The 16262-nt window shown below is 32.2% G+C and overlaps 4 protein-coding genes and 1 long non-coding RNA gene across 10 annotated transcripts in view; 4 read left to right on the forward strand and 1 right to left on the reverse strand.

Annotated features, from left to right (window-relative positions):
* LOC107366823 (uncharacterized) overlaps nucleotides 1–3365 on the forward strand; it is a 4143-nt gene extending 778 nt beyond the window's left edge. The window contains exons 4-5 of one of the 4 annotated variants that reach the window (XR_003083164.2): nucleotides 49–598; nucleotides 682–3365. This is a non-coding gene — a long non-coding RNA (uncharacterized LOC107366823). Of the gene's footprint in view, nucleotides 1–37; nucleotides 599–681 lie in introns of those variants that run through there. The other 3 variants (XR_001569757.3, XR_016199127.1, XR_016199128.1) reach the window with 3 other exon arrangements.
* Nucleotides 3366–3524: 159 nt separating this feature from the next.
* On the forward strand, nucleotides 3525–8634 carry LOC107366721 (lipase member K-like). 3 transcript variants are annotated; one of them, XM_025161798.2, is made up of 6 exons: nucleotides 3649–3782; nucleotides 3867–3952; nucleotides 6506–6923; nucleotides 6994–7080; nucleotides 7159–7746; nucleotides 7809–8634. In XM_025161798.2, the coding sequence occupies exons 3-6, from the start codon at nucleotides 6521–6523 to the stop codon at nucleotides 7946–7948; spliced, it is 1218 nt and encodes a 405-aa protein (XP_025017566.2). In that variant the 5' UTR covers nucleotides 3649–3782; nucleotides 3867–3952; nucleotides 6506–6520; the 3' UTR covers nucleotides 7949–8634. The 3 variants fall into 3 exon arrangements, with proteins under 3 accessions (XP_025017565.2, XP_025017566.2, XP_015789830.2); XM_025161797.2 differs by lacking the exon at nucleotides 3867–3952 and having other exon boundaries at nucleotides 3525–3782; XM_015934344.3 differs by lacking the exons at nucleotides 3649–3782; nucleotides 3867–3952 and having other exon boundaries at nucleotides 6131–6923.
* Nucleotides 7776–12478, reverse strand: LOC107366720 (T-complex protein 11-like protein 1). Its single transcript, XM_015934343.3, has 7 exons — nucleotides 12323–12478; nucleotides 11939–12221; nucleotides 11700–11815; nucleotides 11492–11604; nucleotides 10834–11402; nucleotides 10077–10213; nucleotides 7776–9587 (listed from the first exon to the last, which is right to left on the reverse strand). The coding sequence occupies exons 1-7, from the start codon at nucleotides 12396–12398 to the stop codon at nucleotides 8863–8865; spliced, it is 2019 nt and encodes a 672-aa protein (XP_015789829.1). The 5' UTR covers nucleotides 12399–12478; the 3' UTR covers nucleotides 7776–8862.
* A 165-nt stretch (nucleotides 12479–12643) lies between these two features.
* LOC107366724 (transmembrane emp24 domain-containing protein 1) lies at nucleotides 12644–14023 on the forward strand. The gene is made up of 2 exons (XM_015934347.3): nucleotides 12644–13294; nucleotides 13383–14023. Exons 1-2 carry the CDS (start codon nucleotides 12767–12769, stop codon nucleotides 13614–13616), a joined length of 762 nt encoding a protein of 253 aa, XP_015789833.1. The 5' UTR covers nucleotides 12644–12766; the 3' UTR covers nucleotides 13617–14023.
* Nucleotides 14024–14091: 68 nt separating this feature from the next.
* LOC107366722 (RUS family member 1) lies at nucleotides 14092–16170 on the forward strand. The gene is made up of 4 exons (XM_015934345.3): nucleotides 14092–14694; nucleotides 14769–14961; nucleotides 15036–15393; nucleotides 15470–16170. Exons 1-4 carry the CDS (start codon nucleotides 14554–14556, stop codon nucleotides 16095–16097), a joined length of 1320 nt encoding a protein of 439 aa, XP_015789831.2. The 5' UTR covers nucleotides 14092–14553; the 3' UTR covers nucleotides 16098–16170.
* Nucleotides 16171–16262: the final 92 nt, after the last annotated feature.

Below are 16262 nucleotides of genomic sequence, written 5' to 3' on the forward strand. Positions count from 1 at the left end.
TTTAAAGCATATTTTCTTCTTTTTTCACTCTCTTTAGTCTTTCAATAGGATGAAAAGACAACCATCTTCAACCTACACGGACACTTGCATCTCACTCAATGGTGATCCTGCCTGTTAAATATACTGACCGATATATGCTCAAGGTCAATTTGATACTCAGATTACCAAAGTTAACTCAAGAATCACCATCATCATTAGGAAAGGAGCGAAGATCATCATGATAGTCATAATCATGATTATTGCTGTTGTTATTTTCAAGCTAAACCAAGTTGTATCAGTTCATTTGATAACTTTGAGAAAAGAAGAAAAATTTTAGTGAGAAATCCTTTTCGTCCAAATAAATCATGTTGAGTTATTTTAAGATGAAAAGCATGACCAAATCCATAAAGTCATCGCCACCACCACCACCATTATCAACAGCAATTGGTCAACAACAATGATGAATATGACACTAGAATGGTAACGATATTAGAATGGGTCAACAATATAATAGATACAACAATAGACGATTACAGATGTGACCAAGTCTCGAATATGGTACCCTTAATGAATGAATAACCATTAAACTGATTGGTATCATCATGATCAGTTAATTTTAGTAAATAAGAATGAATCTTTATTGAGTTACATCTTTTTGTTGCATCTTCTAATTTCTTTCTCGCTTTTCATTTTACTTTATAGCTGGATCGTTATTATTATCATTATCATCATCATCATCACCAGATCTACTTTGACAAAAGGATAACAAGAAAGGAAATGAAAAGCAATGAAAAAGGAAAAGAAGAAAGCGGCCTCATCCCGATTCCAAATAATTTGATAAAAATGGACACAGGCTACCGATTCAGAACAAAAATGGCCTTCTCTATACAAGTCTAATTATCTGATTCATCTATTTGAGAAGATTCCGAAGGGGAAGAAGAATGGGAAAAGAATAATGAACATCATCATCAGCAACTGCTTCAAACTCAAAGTAAAGAAGGTGTAAAAGGATTTCATGTTGGTGATAATGCTATAAAACTCAGGAGAGATGAAACGCGACTAGACTTTAAATCGATAATGATTAAAACAAGTTTCAAGGTTTTCTAACATCTTTTTGTTACTTAGCTTCTGGGTCAATCTGATGCGCTTCAGAAACTTTTTTTCATCTACAAATCAATGAAGGGAAACCACGTTATTTAAAATAGATCAAAGGCTTTAAAAAGGAGAAACAAATTATTGGTACAAAAAAAGAACGGAATAAATCTTTGTTTCCAATGTGAACTTGATTAATCGTCCAATCAACCGTTTATCAACAAACCAATGGTCCATTTCACCATTACTCTATTCACTACATGATTTATTCACCATCATCATCATTCACATTTGGTGAAATGGTTAAAATGAGATATTACTGTTGAATTCACTCCTGATAATCAACTGGTTGCAACTTGAAACTCACATTGGAATCAACGGGAAAAGCCATGGAACCATCTGCTGACCCATTCTACTGGAACCTTCAATGAGAGAAATTGGGAAATACGAAAAACATGGAAAATGTTCAAAGAGATTTAAATTGAATTGATTGATAGATTCAAAGTAAATTAATAAATAATAATCAAGAATTTCCGATGCAAGGTTACTTCGTGATATAAGGATCAATGTAATCAACTTGGTCTGCTCTAGCGCCATTTTGTGTGTGGGTTAGGTGTGGATGTGAATGTAACTCTTGGTAAAGATACATTCAAGTGGCCAAATGTAATAAAATAACCTTGATTTTGCTGGCTTTTGCTGAATGGATCGCTGATAATTGGAATGGCTACTGAAAGATAGATTTAATAGTTGTAATAGTAATAAAAATTACTATTATTATCAAACGATACTAACATTGCAAGATGCAAAAAATATTGGGTGGTGTAAAACGGATAATGATAACAATTAAGGAATTTGAATCCCATGAAAGGAAAATTCAAAATGTGATAAAATTCTGGGATACACAAAAAGATTTAAACCGTTCGATGCAAATCAACTCAATTGGATGTTAACCAACCTTTAAACTTAATCATTGGCATTAGTAAACAGTGAAATGGATAACCGATCTCTCAACAATTTCCGAGTCAACAGTAAAATTTTCTAACCGAGATAATTGATTATTTTTCAAGAATACCAGACTATCAACTGATTACTTTGATGAAACAGCTTTCTCCTGTTCAACAAAGCTTGCAGTTTAATCCACTCAGTATTAGACTGATTGAAATCTCAATCTTTAATGAGTTGCTGGTAATCCTAATAATGTGTAATCCAAGATATCATGTTACTGCAGTTAAACGCCATTACTGACTGCTCAATGAATATTTGTTTCATTTTGTGGTTTGTCATTCAAAATGATTATCTGTCACATTTTGACTTGATCAATTCAATAAACATATCTTTATATTTACTTCAATTATCAAGAAACCTGATAACATCAATTAGAGCTGTTGAAAAAAGACATTGAAAAGTGAAGACAATTTCAACGTTTAAAGGTAACCGTTAAATCTGACTAATGCTAATCAAATACAGCAACTCACCAATCTATATTTCATTGAATTATGTCAATTGTTATTAAGACAACCTTAAATTGCTACCAAAGTCTACCAATGGTATTAATAGTGACACTTAATGGTCTTTCCAAGTCAATAACAGATTTCAATTAATCACAAGTGATATTGTCTACTTTGACTAGATTGTCATCTTAATAATAGCAGATGATCTGGTAATAACTTTTTTCAACCCAATTGGCTAATTAATCAAATCAAGTTCCTGGTTTTGGTTTCATTAAACGAAAATATGCAAAATAACTTAATGATAGGAAATAGTTTGTATTGAAAAATCTTGATTATACTTGAATGGAAACATGATTGTAATCAAGAAATTGATTTCAACTTTTACTATTTGATCCTAAACTGATTTGAAAAATGTAAATCAACTGTTGATTCGGGTTGATCATTTATTAATATATTTGCTTTACCTTAACAATCACTTTAATCCAGGTAATAATACAAAATTGGAAAGACAGTCTTTTTTGTTTTCAAATTTTCATTGAAAATGAAAAACCAATTGATACCGTGTAATGGTCAAAAATGATTATCAATTGGGAGCAATTTAAAGTACGGTCAATCAATTGAGGTCAAATGAAGAGTGCAAGTGATAATGATAATAATAATAGAGTTAATACAGCGATTAAGAAGATGGTTTAATATGTTAATGTTGTATATTGAAAACAATTAAGTAAGTGGGTAACAACAAGATACACTTACTGTTCATCTTCTCATATGTATTCACTCGCCATTCAACTTGATTGTTACGATTATTTTAAAAGATGAAGAGAAATACAAATTATAAATCAACTTATTGCCTGATTACGCCTTGATTTACCCTTGAAAAGGTACAATTTATTTGTTTTTTATTCGGTTAACTGATTAATATAAATTAATCATTGAGAGTAAACTATTAATAATGAAGAGAAGATCAAGTAAATTTGGTAAATCTATTCTCAAACTGGTATCTTATAGGGATGTAAACAAAACACAAAAATGGGTGACAGGATCAAGTTTAGGTTAATCATTATTTTAACTGTTAATTTACCAGATATCAGTTTACTTGTTCATTCAACCATTAGCCAGCAACAATTAATTCACTGATCAAATGGAGTCGGCCATTTAATTCAAAAAGTTTTAGCCTTCAAGCCAAATTGTGATTAACTGGGTAGCTTTACCAGAAATTGAATCTTCAACCCAATCTTCTGCCTTTTACGGGTTTTAGCAGTAAGTTACTTTGAATTTACTTTACATTTTTAACTGCAATTTTAACAGTTGGTCTAATTGTTGATCTAATTGTTGATCCAACAGTCACTCTAATTGTTGGTCTAATTGGAAATTTGATAATAAATTTGATTGCTATTAACTTGAATTCAACTGTGAAAAGTCAAAGCAATGTGAGTATTCAAGTCAGCTGTGGTAAGGTTTGTGTGTGTGACAGTTGTAGTTAACAATGATGTTGATGATTAAATTAAGGCTGAGAAAGGCGATTTAGAGCGAAAGGTTAATTGTTAACAGTTAACCTGACAGCAATTAATTGTATTATCAAAGTAAGTGATGATAATGATGATGACAATGAGGATGAATTGTTGCTTGTTTATCATAAAGATAACCAGATTTCATGAAAAAGAAACCTACTCAATCTGTTTGAATTAGTCTGGCTAAGGCCTTTTATTATACAACAATTAATAAACAATTGTAACCGTTTTCATCTTCTGAATCAAAATGCAAACAAAATTATGGTTAATATATTTTGACAAGTCAATGTTAATCGTATTATGTTAATTTTGTGATTTAATCAACAGTTGAAGAACACCCAAAATGTTAATGTTTCACTCTCATCCATTTTAGCTTAAACTGTCAACCAGAGTAACCCAAATCACACTAACCATAATCAGCATCCCACAAACGTCTTCATCACTTCATCCAACATTTACAATCATGATTAGGATCATCACCAAATCTCATCAACAACACCATCATTCAATGAGTCAACAATTGCACCTGGAAATTCATTCATTTTTCAAATGTTTTCCTCATTGTTTTACCTGTTCACCTCTTTACACTTTTGAACACCTTTACTATTGATTCATCTTTTTTTCAAAACACTCTTAAATCATATCCAACAATGATTGGTAAATTGTAAGCTTTCAAATTAAAATTAAACGCCATTAATTTGAAAGTCTATTGAAAGTCTGTCTTGAGAATGCAATTTTCATTTTAAAATACAACAATTAATAGCCATTTATTGATTAACCAAGCAGTTTACTCATAAATATTCAATTGAAAGTCACTACTGTATTAATTGTTACAAACCTAATGTATCGTCAATGCAATGTAAAGACATTTAACCAACACGAAACTGTAAATTAACAAACAAATGTACATTTCTGCTGCTTCTAACGCTTTGGAAGGTTAATCAACACTTGATTTAACCTTAATAGTAAATACAATTAAAAGTAATTAGCAAACAAATTGACATTTAGGTTTACTTCAGGATCAAATGCAAGTAGTTTTGTTCATGTAAACTGAGTTTGTTGATGTGAATGTGATTAAGATTAATTTTGTTTGCTGTTAATCGCACTCTTTGTCTGGCTTTGTTGATTATTTGCAGGGTTAATTTGCAGGTTGATTAAATAGATTTCATTAGTTTCCTTAAATCACATTTTGATGTGTTCAAGATTGTTTCAAAAAATTAAAACCATTTTCATTAACAATCATGTTTACAATGATTATACAGGGAAACATTAATTTGTTCCCACTAAACTATTGTAAATCATTATAACATATTTTGCTAGATTTTAATAGATTGTTGATTATTTTAGGTGTGCCAGTTTAACCTAACCTACAATTAATTGTTATTATCATTTGCCCTTTTTTTCAATTGTAAACTCACTATAACTTGGTTGATAAAAATCATCATTTTAACCAAACCAATCATATTGTTCAATCTTTTCACATTTCAAGTAAAACTCATAACATGTTGACCAACAAGTTCAATGAGGTTGCCATTTGCAAATATATTTGTGAAAATCTAAATGCTCTGATTAGTTGATTAGCTATGTTCAACCAAAATCACTGGGCCTGAGTTGTAAATTATTTGAAAATTAAACTGTAATATGTTTGATAACTGACTCAAAACATGATCGATGTGTTAAAAGTCTTGTAACATTGTCTAAATTACTTGGGTATGTTGGGCAAAATATGAAGATTGATTATCAAACGATTGGGTAAATTGTGAGCTCAAAGTGTTAACCTAGGAGGAAGATTAATAAGAGTTGAACTGCTCGATTCAGTTTTGATGAGTTGAATCTTGCCGCTTCACTTGACTGCAGCTATTCGTAATCTATTAGATATTTAATTTTAGATTTCATGAGATGGAAACTCAAAGACGACTTGCCTGGTTTTGATTGATAATTACAATAGAAATTATTATTTTTGAATTTACAATGCTATGGTAAATAAAAAATGGCTCTGTTGATTCAATTCAAGCTTTGCTATTAAGACTGATTAAAATGAGAAGCCAAGGTAAAAATGAACCCATGACAAGTCAATTAACACTTGCAAATCTATTTACTCATCTGGCTAAAGGTTTTGAAAGGCTTTCTGGTTAGACTTATGTGTTAACCAGAGTTTTTAGGTTTAACCAGATCAGTCATTTTGGTTTTTTTTGTGTTATAATGTATTTCGTCAAATTGATATTAATCGTGTTCTTGTGGATTGAAATTGACTGTAAACCTCGATCTTCAAACAGCACTCTTCCATTGACTAATGAAATACTCAATAGGTTATATACAGAAGTGTTAGAATCAGACAATGCTGATTTGGTGACTGATCTATTAGCTAATGCATTTGGACACCACCAAAGTCAACAAGTTGATCCACTCTCACAATTGTCTTCGTCCCTAAATACTTTAAATAATTTGGCTTCTACATTGTCATCTTTTAAGACAGTAACTCCACCAATGAAACCGTCAAACGACTCAAACTGGTCAGATGATCCTGATGCTAATCGAACTACTCAAGAATTTATTTTATCAAGAGGTTTCTCTTATGAAGATCATTATGTTACAACCAAAGATGGATACATTTTACATCTATTTCGTATCATCAATCCTTATGCAGAGCACGCCTTAGGAGCTGACAATTTACATCCAGTCCTTCTTCAACATGGCCTATTTGCTACTTCTTCCGTCTGGATGTTGAACTCGTTTGATGAAAAAATAATTCCATGGGTTCATGAACAAAAATCTGAGATGAAAGGTAACAGTCTGGCCTTTCTTTTGTCCAATTCAGGATATGATGTTTGGCTTGCCAATAATCGAGGCAACAGTTATTCACAAAATCATACAACACTGGATCCAGAAGGTAAGACATGTTTTAATAAAGATACATTGCAATACTAATCATGTTTCAAACAAATTATCCTTTCATCTAGATGATGAATTTTGGGACTTTACTATAGATGACATGGCCATGCAAGACACATCTGCTGTTATCGACTACATTCGTTACTTAACGGACAGTAAGTTACAAACGTCTAAATTTTTAGAGTTTGGACTTGAATTGAAACTAATAATTTATTTGTATCTTCAATTTTCAGAAAAAATAACTGTTATTGGGCATTCATTTGGTACAACACAAGTGCTTGCGCTGCTTTCATTCGCTCCTCATTACTCTTATTACATCGATATGTTCATCGCTTTAGGTCCAATCGGCTATTTTGGTAATGTGAAAGGTCCTTTTGGTAAACTTTTAGACAGCTCACTTGCCCTTGATATAGTTGGACTTTATGACGGAAAATTTCCCCCTAAAATTGATCGAACCATTAAAAACATTTTCACGTCCTTTTGTGAAAATCCATCTTTAAGAGTTATCTGCACAGCTGTATTTGACATGATAGGTGGCATGAACCCTGACAAAATAGACGAGAGTCGGCTAGGCGTCTATTTCAATAACATTGATTATGTTTCTATGAAAACAGTTGAGCATTTATTTCAAGCTAAACAATCTAACATTTGGCGTCTTTTTGATCATGATGAAGACACCAACAACGATCTATACGGATATGAGACGCCTCCAAAATATCCTTATTCAAACATTGATTTGGACAAAATTATACTTATAAGTGGACTTAATGATCGTATTGCGTCCCCAGACGATGTTCAGCAGTTAAGGAAAAAATTAAAAAGTAAGTAGAAATGAAAGAAAAAATCTATGTAAATCAATCAATTATTTTATTTCATTTCACAGGTAAAATTTTCCACGATTACATTGTCAGTGATAAAAGATGGAACCATTTTGATTATATTTATGGTATTGATGCTGGTGAACAAGTCAACAATTATATTGTAAATGTGCTCACGAAATACGTAGAGCATTATCCTTTGTAATGTCCGTGAAACAATTTGTGGATATCGAGATGTTGTATCTGATAGCAGAAATTTTGTGCAATGTAATACAATTGATGGATAGCATAAGTCGTGATTTATTATTACAATAACCTAGATGATTTTTTGCCTCTCCTTAACCCAATATGTACATGATAGTGAAGAGGGTACAAGTGAGAATAGAAAAATACAATAAAACAGAAAAAAAACAATTCATATGAAATCATATGCTGTAAGGGTGATTAAATTCAATTAATAGGGTTTCCGGATAACATAATGAAAATCTAGCTTTAAATATGATTTGAATAATTTGGTACTTTCTCTGGTATCGAAAGTTTGACTTGGTCATCATCACTGTTCGAGTTGTTTTTGTTACTTCCTTGTTTTCTTCAAGTGTCGTTTGATCGTCAGCCTTACTTTTTAATTATCAGGATCACGATTGTAAGGGCCAAGGATCACAATTTACATAATCACTCTTGAATTTCTTGTAATTTACAGGTGTTATACACATTCAAGCATATTCTTTTAGGCATGTCTATATAAATATACAGAACAAGTATTGATATATTTTTACTTGAACAATATGTTAAATTTTGGAGTAAATAATAGATTGAAAATTTCATCTGGTTTCTTCTTTGTGTTGGCATCATGATAATACTAATTCAGAGAAGAATGAAATTTCCATGTTTGTTTAGCGTGAAAAATAGATGATATCCTGATAAGAGTAGTTGGTTTAGATGTTGCGATAGAGAAGAAAAATTGCAAATTTAATATCAGCCTGTTTATCCTCATCACAAATTTACATTAATTTGCTCACTTGATTGACCTTTATGGGTCTGTTTTGACTTTGTTTTAAGCTTAATCACAATACTTCGGATCAACTATCCATAAAAGGGATTAATAATTGTTGTTTCCTTTTAAAGCTTGTTGTTAACCAGATCAGTAATTATGTTAGCATAATAACTTCCATATACAGCACGATTGTGTGATGCTATACGCATAAATTGACCCGCAATGGAAGATAAACTTCTTTGAAGTGCCGTTAATCCTTTTGGCATCTGTACGGGCGATGCCGTATTGGAAGTGAAAACGGATTCAACAAACTCAAGTATTCTTCTTTGGACAATTTGACGGATCCGATTATTTTCATTTTTTAGATCGACAATTTGAGCTTTCAAAGAAGCCTCTTTTACTGAATCAATCTCGGGAAAGACATGATCATCAGTGTATTTCTTGAGATCAGTGATAATTTGAAGAGCAGCGCCTTCTAATCTTGTTTCCAAGTCTGATAATTTATCGTCCTTTTCATCTAATATTACTAATAGATGATCTCGGATCAACTCTTTAAGGTCAGATAGACTTTGAACTGACGGGAATGCAGCGACTGTAACCAAAAGTGCGCTTCCAACATAAATGTTCAGGTTAAGGAAATCTCTGAGTGCAATTATCCTCTTTTCATCCAACAACAGGGTTTCCGGAAACATTTCTTGCAAACTTTCATCCCAAACCAACAGTTGAACATATGATGAAGTTAATACCTTATTAATAATTTCTTTTGTGCTTTCTCCAGAAAAATCATGTTCCTCGTAATTTCGTTTTAACCATTTCTTTGTATATTCCAGGCCATCGGATTTGCCCAATTCTATGAAATAAAGAAAAGAAAAAAGTGATTTAATGATTAATGCAAATAACAAATAGACATAAACTGTGCCTTATTCTTAAATTTATGCATCGATTCTGGATTTGCATATAATTAACAATTGAGAGTGGCTGAGATAGATAACAATTAAATTTAAGTAAATGTAAACTCCTCCTAATGACCAAAAATTAGGATGTAACCAGTCAATTATTAAGAGTTCGCAAGTTAAATGATGGAAAGAACAGGTTTGAATTTTTTTACTCTTTTGATGGCTGGGCAAAATTGAGGCAATTATTCTACCTCAAACTATTCAAATGATTTGGAAGTAAAAAGAATAATGAATTGGCTGTTTACGTCTGGTTCACTTTTTGTTTTGTTTCTCATCTGTTGACACTTTGCACAGTAAACAAATGTGTCTAAAATTTACATGAAAATTTTATGATGAAAGTCTATTTTCATGCTTGAAGGAGGAGATAAGTCAGGATGACTTACTTGCTTGATTCTCCAAGAACTCGGTGAACTTTTTTCTTTCATAAGTAACTGATTGTTGTAAGATTTGAGGCCGAATTTGTTGTACCAAGAAATTAGCCATATCTAGTCTCATTTCACCAAGTAGTTCCATGATACCTCTGAGGAAGAAAGAAAAATAGAGTTGAGTTAATTTAAAGATAATTTAATACAAGTTCTTATGAGGAATACTAAGAAAGGATAAGTTAGTTAAAGATCTTTTTTCTATACTCAGCTAAGAACTAGGTCAAATAAAAACAAACTAAGGAATGAAGCTAATAATAGATAGTCATTAAGAGGTTGTAGACATGCATTTCTAATTATGTTATATCTATTGGGATAAATGTACAAGCAATTTTGACCGAAAGTTAAAATAAATGAGAATAGTTGAAACCTTGTTAAACAAAAAAAAATGATTCCGGGATTTTGGTGGATGGAAAGACAATAAAAACAAAGAAATGAATGAAATGGGTGAAATGAGGAAAGAAAACAAGTAAAAAAGGTTGAGAGAGAAAGTGATTAAAAAGTGAAAGTATCAGGAAAATTACTTTTTAATGTTTACATTCAGATGATGGTGTACGGGAAGGAGGAGGAGGAGGAAGGAGAAAGAACTGATGGAACTATTGAATAGAGCAGAAGATGATGAAGAGTAGCAAAAAAGGAATGAGTAGTATAAAAAAGAAAGAAAGTGAAAGGGAGGGAAAGTTTTGATAGAAAGGTATTATTTTGAACTGTGTTATACCTGAAAAGTGGTACAACTTCTCTTGTCTGTGTTAGCTGGCGAATTTTTTCATCTCTAATGGGCGCACATAATCTGGCCATTACGGAAAGAATATAATGAGCATAACGCTGAAAATCTAGGGCACCATTTTCGGCCTGTTGTTTTACCAAATCGAGGTCAAGAATTTCCTCTATTTCCTGCTTTAGTCGTGTATGTTGGGGCAAAAGGAAGGACATCAAACTCTCTTTGATTTCACCTAATAACATCAAAGCTCTTTTGTAATTTGGTGGTGATTCGTCTAACTCATTCTGTAAAAGTTCCCAGAACACTTTTTTCATCATATCATCGACCCTTTTGTGAAGGGAATTTGGTGGGGTTTCAGTTTTTTCCAGCTTGAATTCTTTATCCATGGCAATCTCGTGGGCAAGACACATATTGTAAACTTCATTTGCAGCTTTCATGATCTCTTCCAAAGCCATGAATCGCGGTGGAGAGGTTGAAATATTCGCAGAATTGCTGGCTGAGGGTAACGATGAAGTGCTCACAGTACGTTTGGATCCACGGGCTTGTATATTGTCATCGAACTCAAGCTAAGATGCAAAATGATGAAATTAAAAACGATTAGTTTACAGATTGAGAAAAAATTTTGTTCAGTAATTTTCAAGAAAAAATATTGTACCTGATCCACAGCTTCTCTAGACATTGAATTTAATGGAGGGCGCATAAGGTCTTCGAGTGAACGTCTTTTACTTTGGTTTGGATTAGAAGAACTTTCAACATCATTTGTACGCCCTGGGTAAAATAAAGATAAATATAAGACCAAGGAGAAGATGAATAAAAATTGTAAATTTGCCAATTGAAATGATAATATTGAAAGATAAACTTACTTGCTTCACTCTGTGAATTTCGTGAATTTTCAAACACTTTTTGAGTATCATTTAGAGTTCGATGATTGCTGGATTCATCTGCGATTGTTGATTGTTTAGCAGTGTTACACTGTTCTCTATAAGTAAAAGAAAATTAGAAAAACATTGGTCACTGGTTTGTCCTAATTTTGAAAAACAACAACGAAGGTAGCACAATAATTTCGATGTTGGTGATAGAAGAATTTAACAAATTACTCAACTCATCATTTGATAACGAAGTTGAAGCAGTTGATATTTCACTAGTTCCAATAGCATTTGATGAGGTAGATGTAGAAGATGCACCCAAAGAAGAGTCGATAAATCTGGTAAGGTCAATGATTCTTCCACTAGAGCTGCCGGTAATGGCGTCATTCGAAGATTCTGTTGTTGGAGTAACATCAACTGGTTCACTATTGTCAATACCATCAACATGCATGTTAACAGCTAGTTCGACGTTCCAATTACATGCCTCTAAAGTAACCTTTGCACGATTTTCTGCCTCACCTAGTTTAAGAAAAAAATAAGTAATATAGTAAGCATAAAAAACAATGGCTACAAGAATGGTAATAAAATCAAATCTTAAAATCAAAATAAAACGAATTTACCTGTGAAATTACAAAATTGTTCAATGGCTGCTTGTTTCTCTTCAAAAGACATACTCGTTGAGCCTGGTAAGCTCATTTTTGTGGCGACAATGAAAAACAACCACCAGCACAGATGAAAAGGGATAATTATTCGAAAGTGATTAGATTTAACAGCAAAATCAAACTGGCGATTTGTAGTATCTAAAAGCAAACATTGTTTACCAAAACACTACTACGCTCTACTCACTCTTTTCTCGCAAAATTGTTATGCGCAATTTTTGAATTCCTCTTTTGTTCCCTTTTACTAACATGGGATAAGAGTGGTAAATAGCATTGTTTATCAACAGTGAAAAAACAACACTGTATTTGAAAATTGGCTTACTAACCAGGAATAAAATAATTTTTTAGTTTATGCTTTTTGTTTATATTTAGTCATCATTTTTTCTACCTACATTACCAACCAGAATGCTTGTTTTGCTGATTTTATGTCTATGGATCTCATCGGCCTGGTCAGTTACTCCGCCAACAGATATGCTTGGTAATTTGCCTAATTACAATCCAGTCACTGGTGAAATGGAAGATCTTGATTTTCGAGTTGCTATTGAACCTGGAAAGGTTGACTGTTTCTACCAGGATGCTGCTAAAGATCACAACCTTGATGTCTCATACCAAGTGGTTGAGATAAGCAGGCGATTCCTGTGGATGTACTCTCCTAATGCAGCTTCTGATTTGGTGATTGATTTTTTTATGAAAGACCCTCAAGGACGAACAATAGCTGAAGAAAGGGATAGACAAGAAGGTAATCATGTTGTAACGGTTCAACAAGGAGTTTATACCATTTGTTTTGATAATCGACGATCAAGTGCCACTAAATTGGTCAATGTCGAAGTTTATTTATATTCTCAAGAGGATGATGACCGATGGGGAAACATTCAAAGTATGATCACATTTCCAGCTGAGGCACAAGCCCTGGATACTATTGAATCAATCAAGGTAATATTTTTTCATTGAAGATTTAATATTTACTATCATTCTTTTTACATGGTAATATTTATATGCTTTGTTTTTTATTCATTTACAGGCATCTATCAATAAAGTGAGAGACGATTTAATCAGAGTTGTCCACAATCAGGATGAGAAAAGAGCAATTGAACGGAGAGATCGTGTTTTAGTAGATAATAACTTAAAGTATATCAATCGATTTTCACTTTTATCTACATTTCTGATGATCGCTGTCGGTTTTGGACAAATAATGATAATCCGCAGTTTGTTTGATGAGAAAAGTCGTCTTCGCAAGCTTTTCAAATTTTTTTGACTTCAACCATTCATATCTTTATTCTCATACAAGACATCAAAGGAAACTCAGATGAAAATCATCATTTCAACCAGTCAACTCACAAGTAATACAATATTACGAATCGAGTGCTCAAATATTTTGTGATCATTTTTCTTTTATAGAGTTTATTATCACTTTAAAATGAGTAAAATTTGTGAAATTTTGATATTCTATTGGATTTTGCCCAACAAACCATTTTCAAAGTTTAATCGCAAATTTAGTCAATAATTTTGGTCAACAGCAAATGCTTTTTATGCAAAAATACTAATTATGTACACATTGTATGATCTCAATAATTGCATATTGTAATAATAATTGACAAATAATGCCCACTGATGGTGCCAATCTATTGAGATTTAAATAAAAAATGAAAAAACTACTTTTAACTAATAAGCATGTTGGTGAAAATTTAGTGAAAATAGTAAGAATAAGCTATTTCCACTGTACATTATCTCAATTTTGAGTCAATGGCGTATGTAGTTTCAGCTGTAAATAATTTGTAAATACTGAACATTTGTAATACGACTTTTAAAACATGGTTAACAATCGTAGTTCAAAAGATCCATGTAAAAAATATGCCTGCTTGATACAGACTTGTTTGAAATCAAATAATTTTAATGAAGAAGCCTGTGCCTATGCTATAGATGACATGAAAGATTGTTGTCGAACGTGGAATTTCAGATCCGATTGTTGTGATGGTTTTCTTCGCGAATTAGGCTTCAAAAGTCAGAATCAATAATCGAAGAAAAATCTAACTAGTATCTACAATTAACGCTATCCCTCCAAACATCGCTTTGCTTTACATTACAACCAAATTCCACCTGATTGCTAAAACCTGAATGAACTCATCATCTGTTACCTGGCGCAGTTACTCATCACTACTATTTCATCGTTTGTTTACATTTGTTCTTAAATCATGTCACTGTTAGCTCAAGAAAAGAATTCGAGCAAAGGAGTTATCCAATTAATTAGAGATAGCAAAGATGGTCAAACCCAGATTGAAGTCCGGAATGAAACCAAAATATCTAAATGGTCTTCATTAAATCAAGCTTTTGCTGTAAGTTAACTTTGTTTTGTTTTTGTTTGAATGTCTCAATCATGTAAAACAATTTTTGTTTGTTCTTTCAATAGGAAATTTTCTTACCCAGAGGTTATCCAGATAGTGTTTGTGCTGACTATTTATCCTATCAAATTTGGGATAGCTTACAGGCTTACGGAAGTAGTATAACTGGGACACTAGCTACTCATAATGTACTCAAAGGGATGGGAGTTGGAGATAAATCAGCATCGGTCATGAGTGCAACACTCACCTGGCTTTTAAAAGGTAATCTCTATTTATTCATCAAGTTTGATCATCAGTCATTAGATTAATCAATGATTTATTTTTATATTCTAAAGATGGAACTGGAATGGTTGGTAGAATCGTATTTACTTATTTCAAAGGATCTAATCTTGACGTGGATTGCAAAAAATGGCGTCTCTTTGCAGACATTATTAATGATATCGCGATTGGTCTTGATATGATTTGTCCGTTTTTTCCTGGTTACCTACTCATATTACAGTGTTCATCTGGTTTCTTAAAATCACTAGTTGGAACTATCGGAGGTGCAACCCGTGCTGCTTTAACCCAACACCAAGCACGTAATAACAATTTAGCTGACGTATCAGCAAAAGATGCCAGTCAAGAAACTCTAGTCAACCTAGCTGCCTTATTAACAAGTCTAGCGATAGTGCCTTTAATAGCTAGCTCTGATCTGTAAGTAGTTGCCAAAAAACTTCCATTGTAAATCAAATTTACTGTATACTAAACTTTCGCCCTTTCTTTGGTGTAGAATTGTCTGGACTTTATTTGTGATCTTAACAATGACACATATTTATTGTAACTATCGTGCTGTAAGATCTGTAAATATGGAAGTTTTCAATCCAGCAAGATTCACGTCTTTTATCGAGGAATATATTTTTAAGGAGAAAGTTGGTGCAATTGATGAAATTAATCAAAAAGAAAGTATTTTGTTTTGGTCAACTCACGACTTCCAAGATCAAATAAAGTCTGGTGTCCCATTAAGTGAACATTATATCTCAGATGGAAATTTGACTGATTTTCTCGAATATCATTCAACAAAAGACTACATTCTATCATTTGATTTCAAGCGTTCTAATAGCATTTTGATATCTTTTATTGAAAACCAAGATTCAGTTAGAAACAAATTGAAAGCATATTTTCATGCCAATCTTATTTTGTTTTATTTATTTAAATACAAATCACAAGCTGAAAAGTTATTCAATTTCAGTGAAAACATTTCGAGGATTACTATTGTCAGGGAAAGTGAAAAAATTGTAAATCAAAAGTTTGAAAAGATGTTAACCGATGCTATTGGTAAAGGATGGAAACTTGATAATTTTATTTTTCTCGAGAATGGTTGGCGAATCACGCAGTTATATAATAAAAAGTTTGATTAATCCAGGATTTTCGTCTGGAATTTAGTCTATTGATTCATATTTTTAAAAATAAATTTAATTTAATGAATTTGTATGTCTTGATGTACATTTTTGGAAATTATTTTTTGTAACAATAAGAGCAAATTGAATAAAAAGTTAATGCGACTAGATTAATATATGAAATAA

This window comes from Tetranychus urticae, chromosome 2 (assembly GCF_039701765.1).
Source record: "Tetranychus urticae isolate SD_2017Ah chromosome 2, NJAU_TeUrti_SD_1.0, whole genome shotgun sequence".
Lineage (NCBI taxonomy): Eukaryota > Metazoa > Arthropoda > Arachnida > Trombidiformes > Tetranychidae > Tetranychus > Tetranychus urticae.

Bases quoted from the DNA above. Each gene is read 5' to 3' on its own strand.
- LOC107366721 (XM_015934344.3), top strand. From the start codon at position 6,236: ATGTATTTCGTCAAATTGATATTAATCGTGTTCTTGTGGATTGAAATT. The intron at 6,924-6,993 runs GTAAGACATGTT...CCTTTCATCTAG, and splicing joins TACAACACTGGATCCAGAAG to ATGATGAATTTTGGGACTTT. The intron at 7,747-7,808 runs GTAAGTAGAAAT...TTCATTTCACAG, and splicing joins GTTAAGGAAAAAATTAAAAA to GTAAAATTTTCCACGATTAC.
- LOC107366720 (XM_015934343.3), bottom strand. From the start codon at position 12,398: ATGAGCTTACCAGGCTCAACGAGTATGTCTTTTGAAGAGAAACAAGCA. The intron at 11,816-11,938 runs GTTGAGTAATTT...TTTTACTTATAG, and splicing joins ACTTCGTTATCAAATGATGA to AGAACAGTGTAACACTGCTA. The intron at 9,588-10,076 runs GTAAGTCATCCT...TTTATTTCATAG, and splicing joins GTTCTTGGAGAATCAAGCAA to AATTGGGCAAATCCGATGGC.
- LOC107366724 (XM_015934347.3), top strand. From the start codon at position 12,767: ATGCTTGTTTTGCTGATTTTATGTCTATGGATCTCATCGGCCTGGTCA. The intron at 13,295-13,382 runs GTAATATTTTTT...ATTCATTTACAG, and splicing joins ATACTATTGAATCAATCAAG to GCATCTATCAATAAAGTGAG.
- LOC107366722 (XM_015934345.3), top strand. From the start codon at position 14,554: ATGTCACTGTTAGCTCAAGAAAAGAATTCGAGCAAAGGAGTTATCCAA. The intron at 14,695-14,768 runs GTAAGTTAACTT...TTCTTTCAATAG, and splicing joins CATTAAATCAAGCTTTTGCT to GAAATTTTCTTACCCAGAGG. The intron at 14,962-15,035 runs GTAATCTCTATT...TATATTCTAAAG, and splicing joins ACTCACCTGGCTTTTAAAAG to ATGGAACTGGAATGGTTGGT.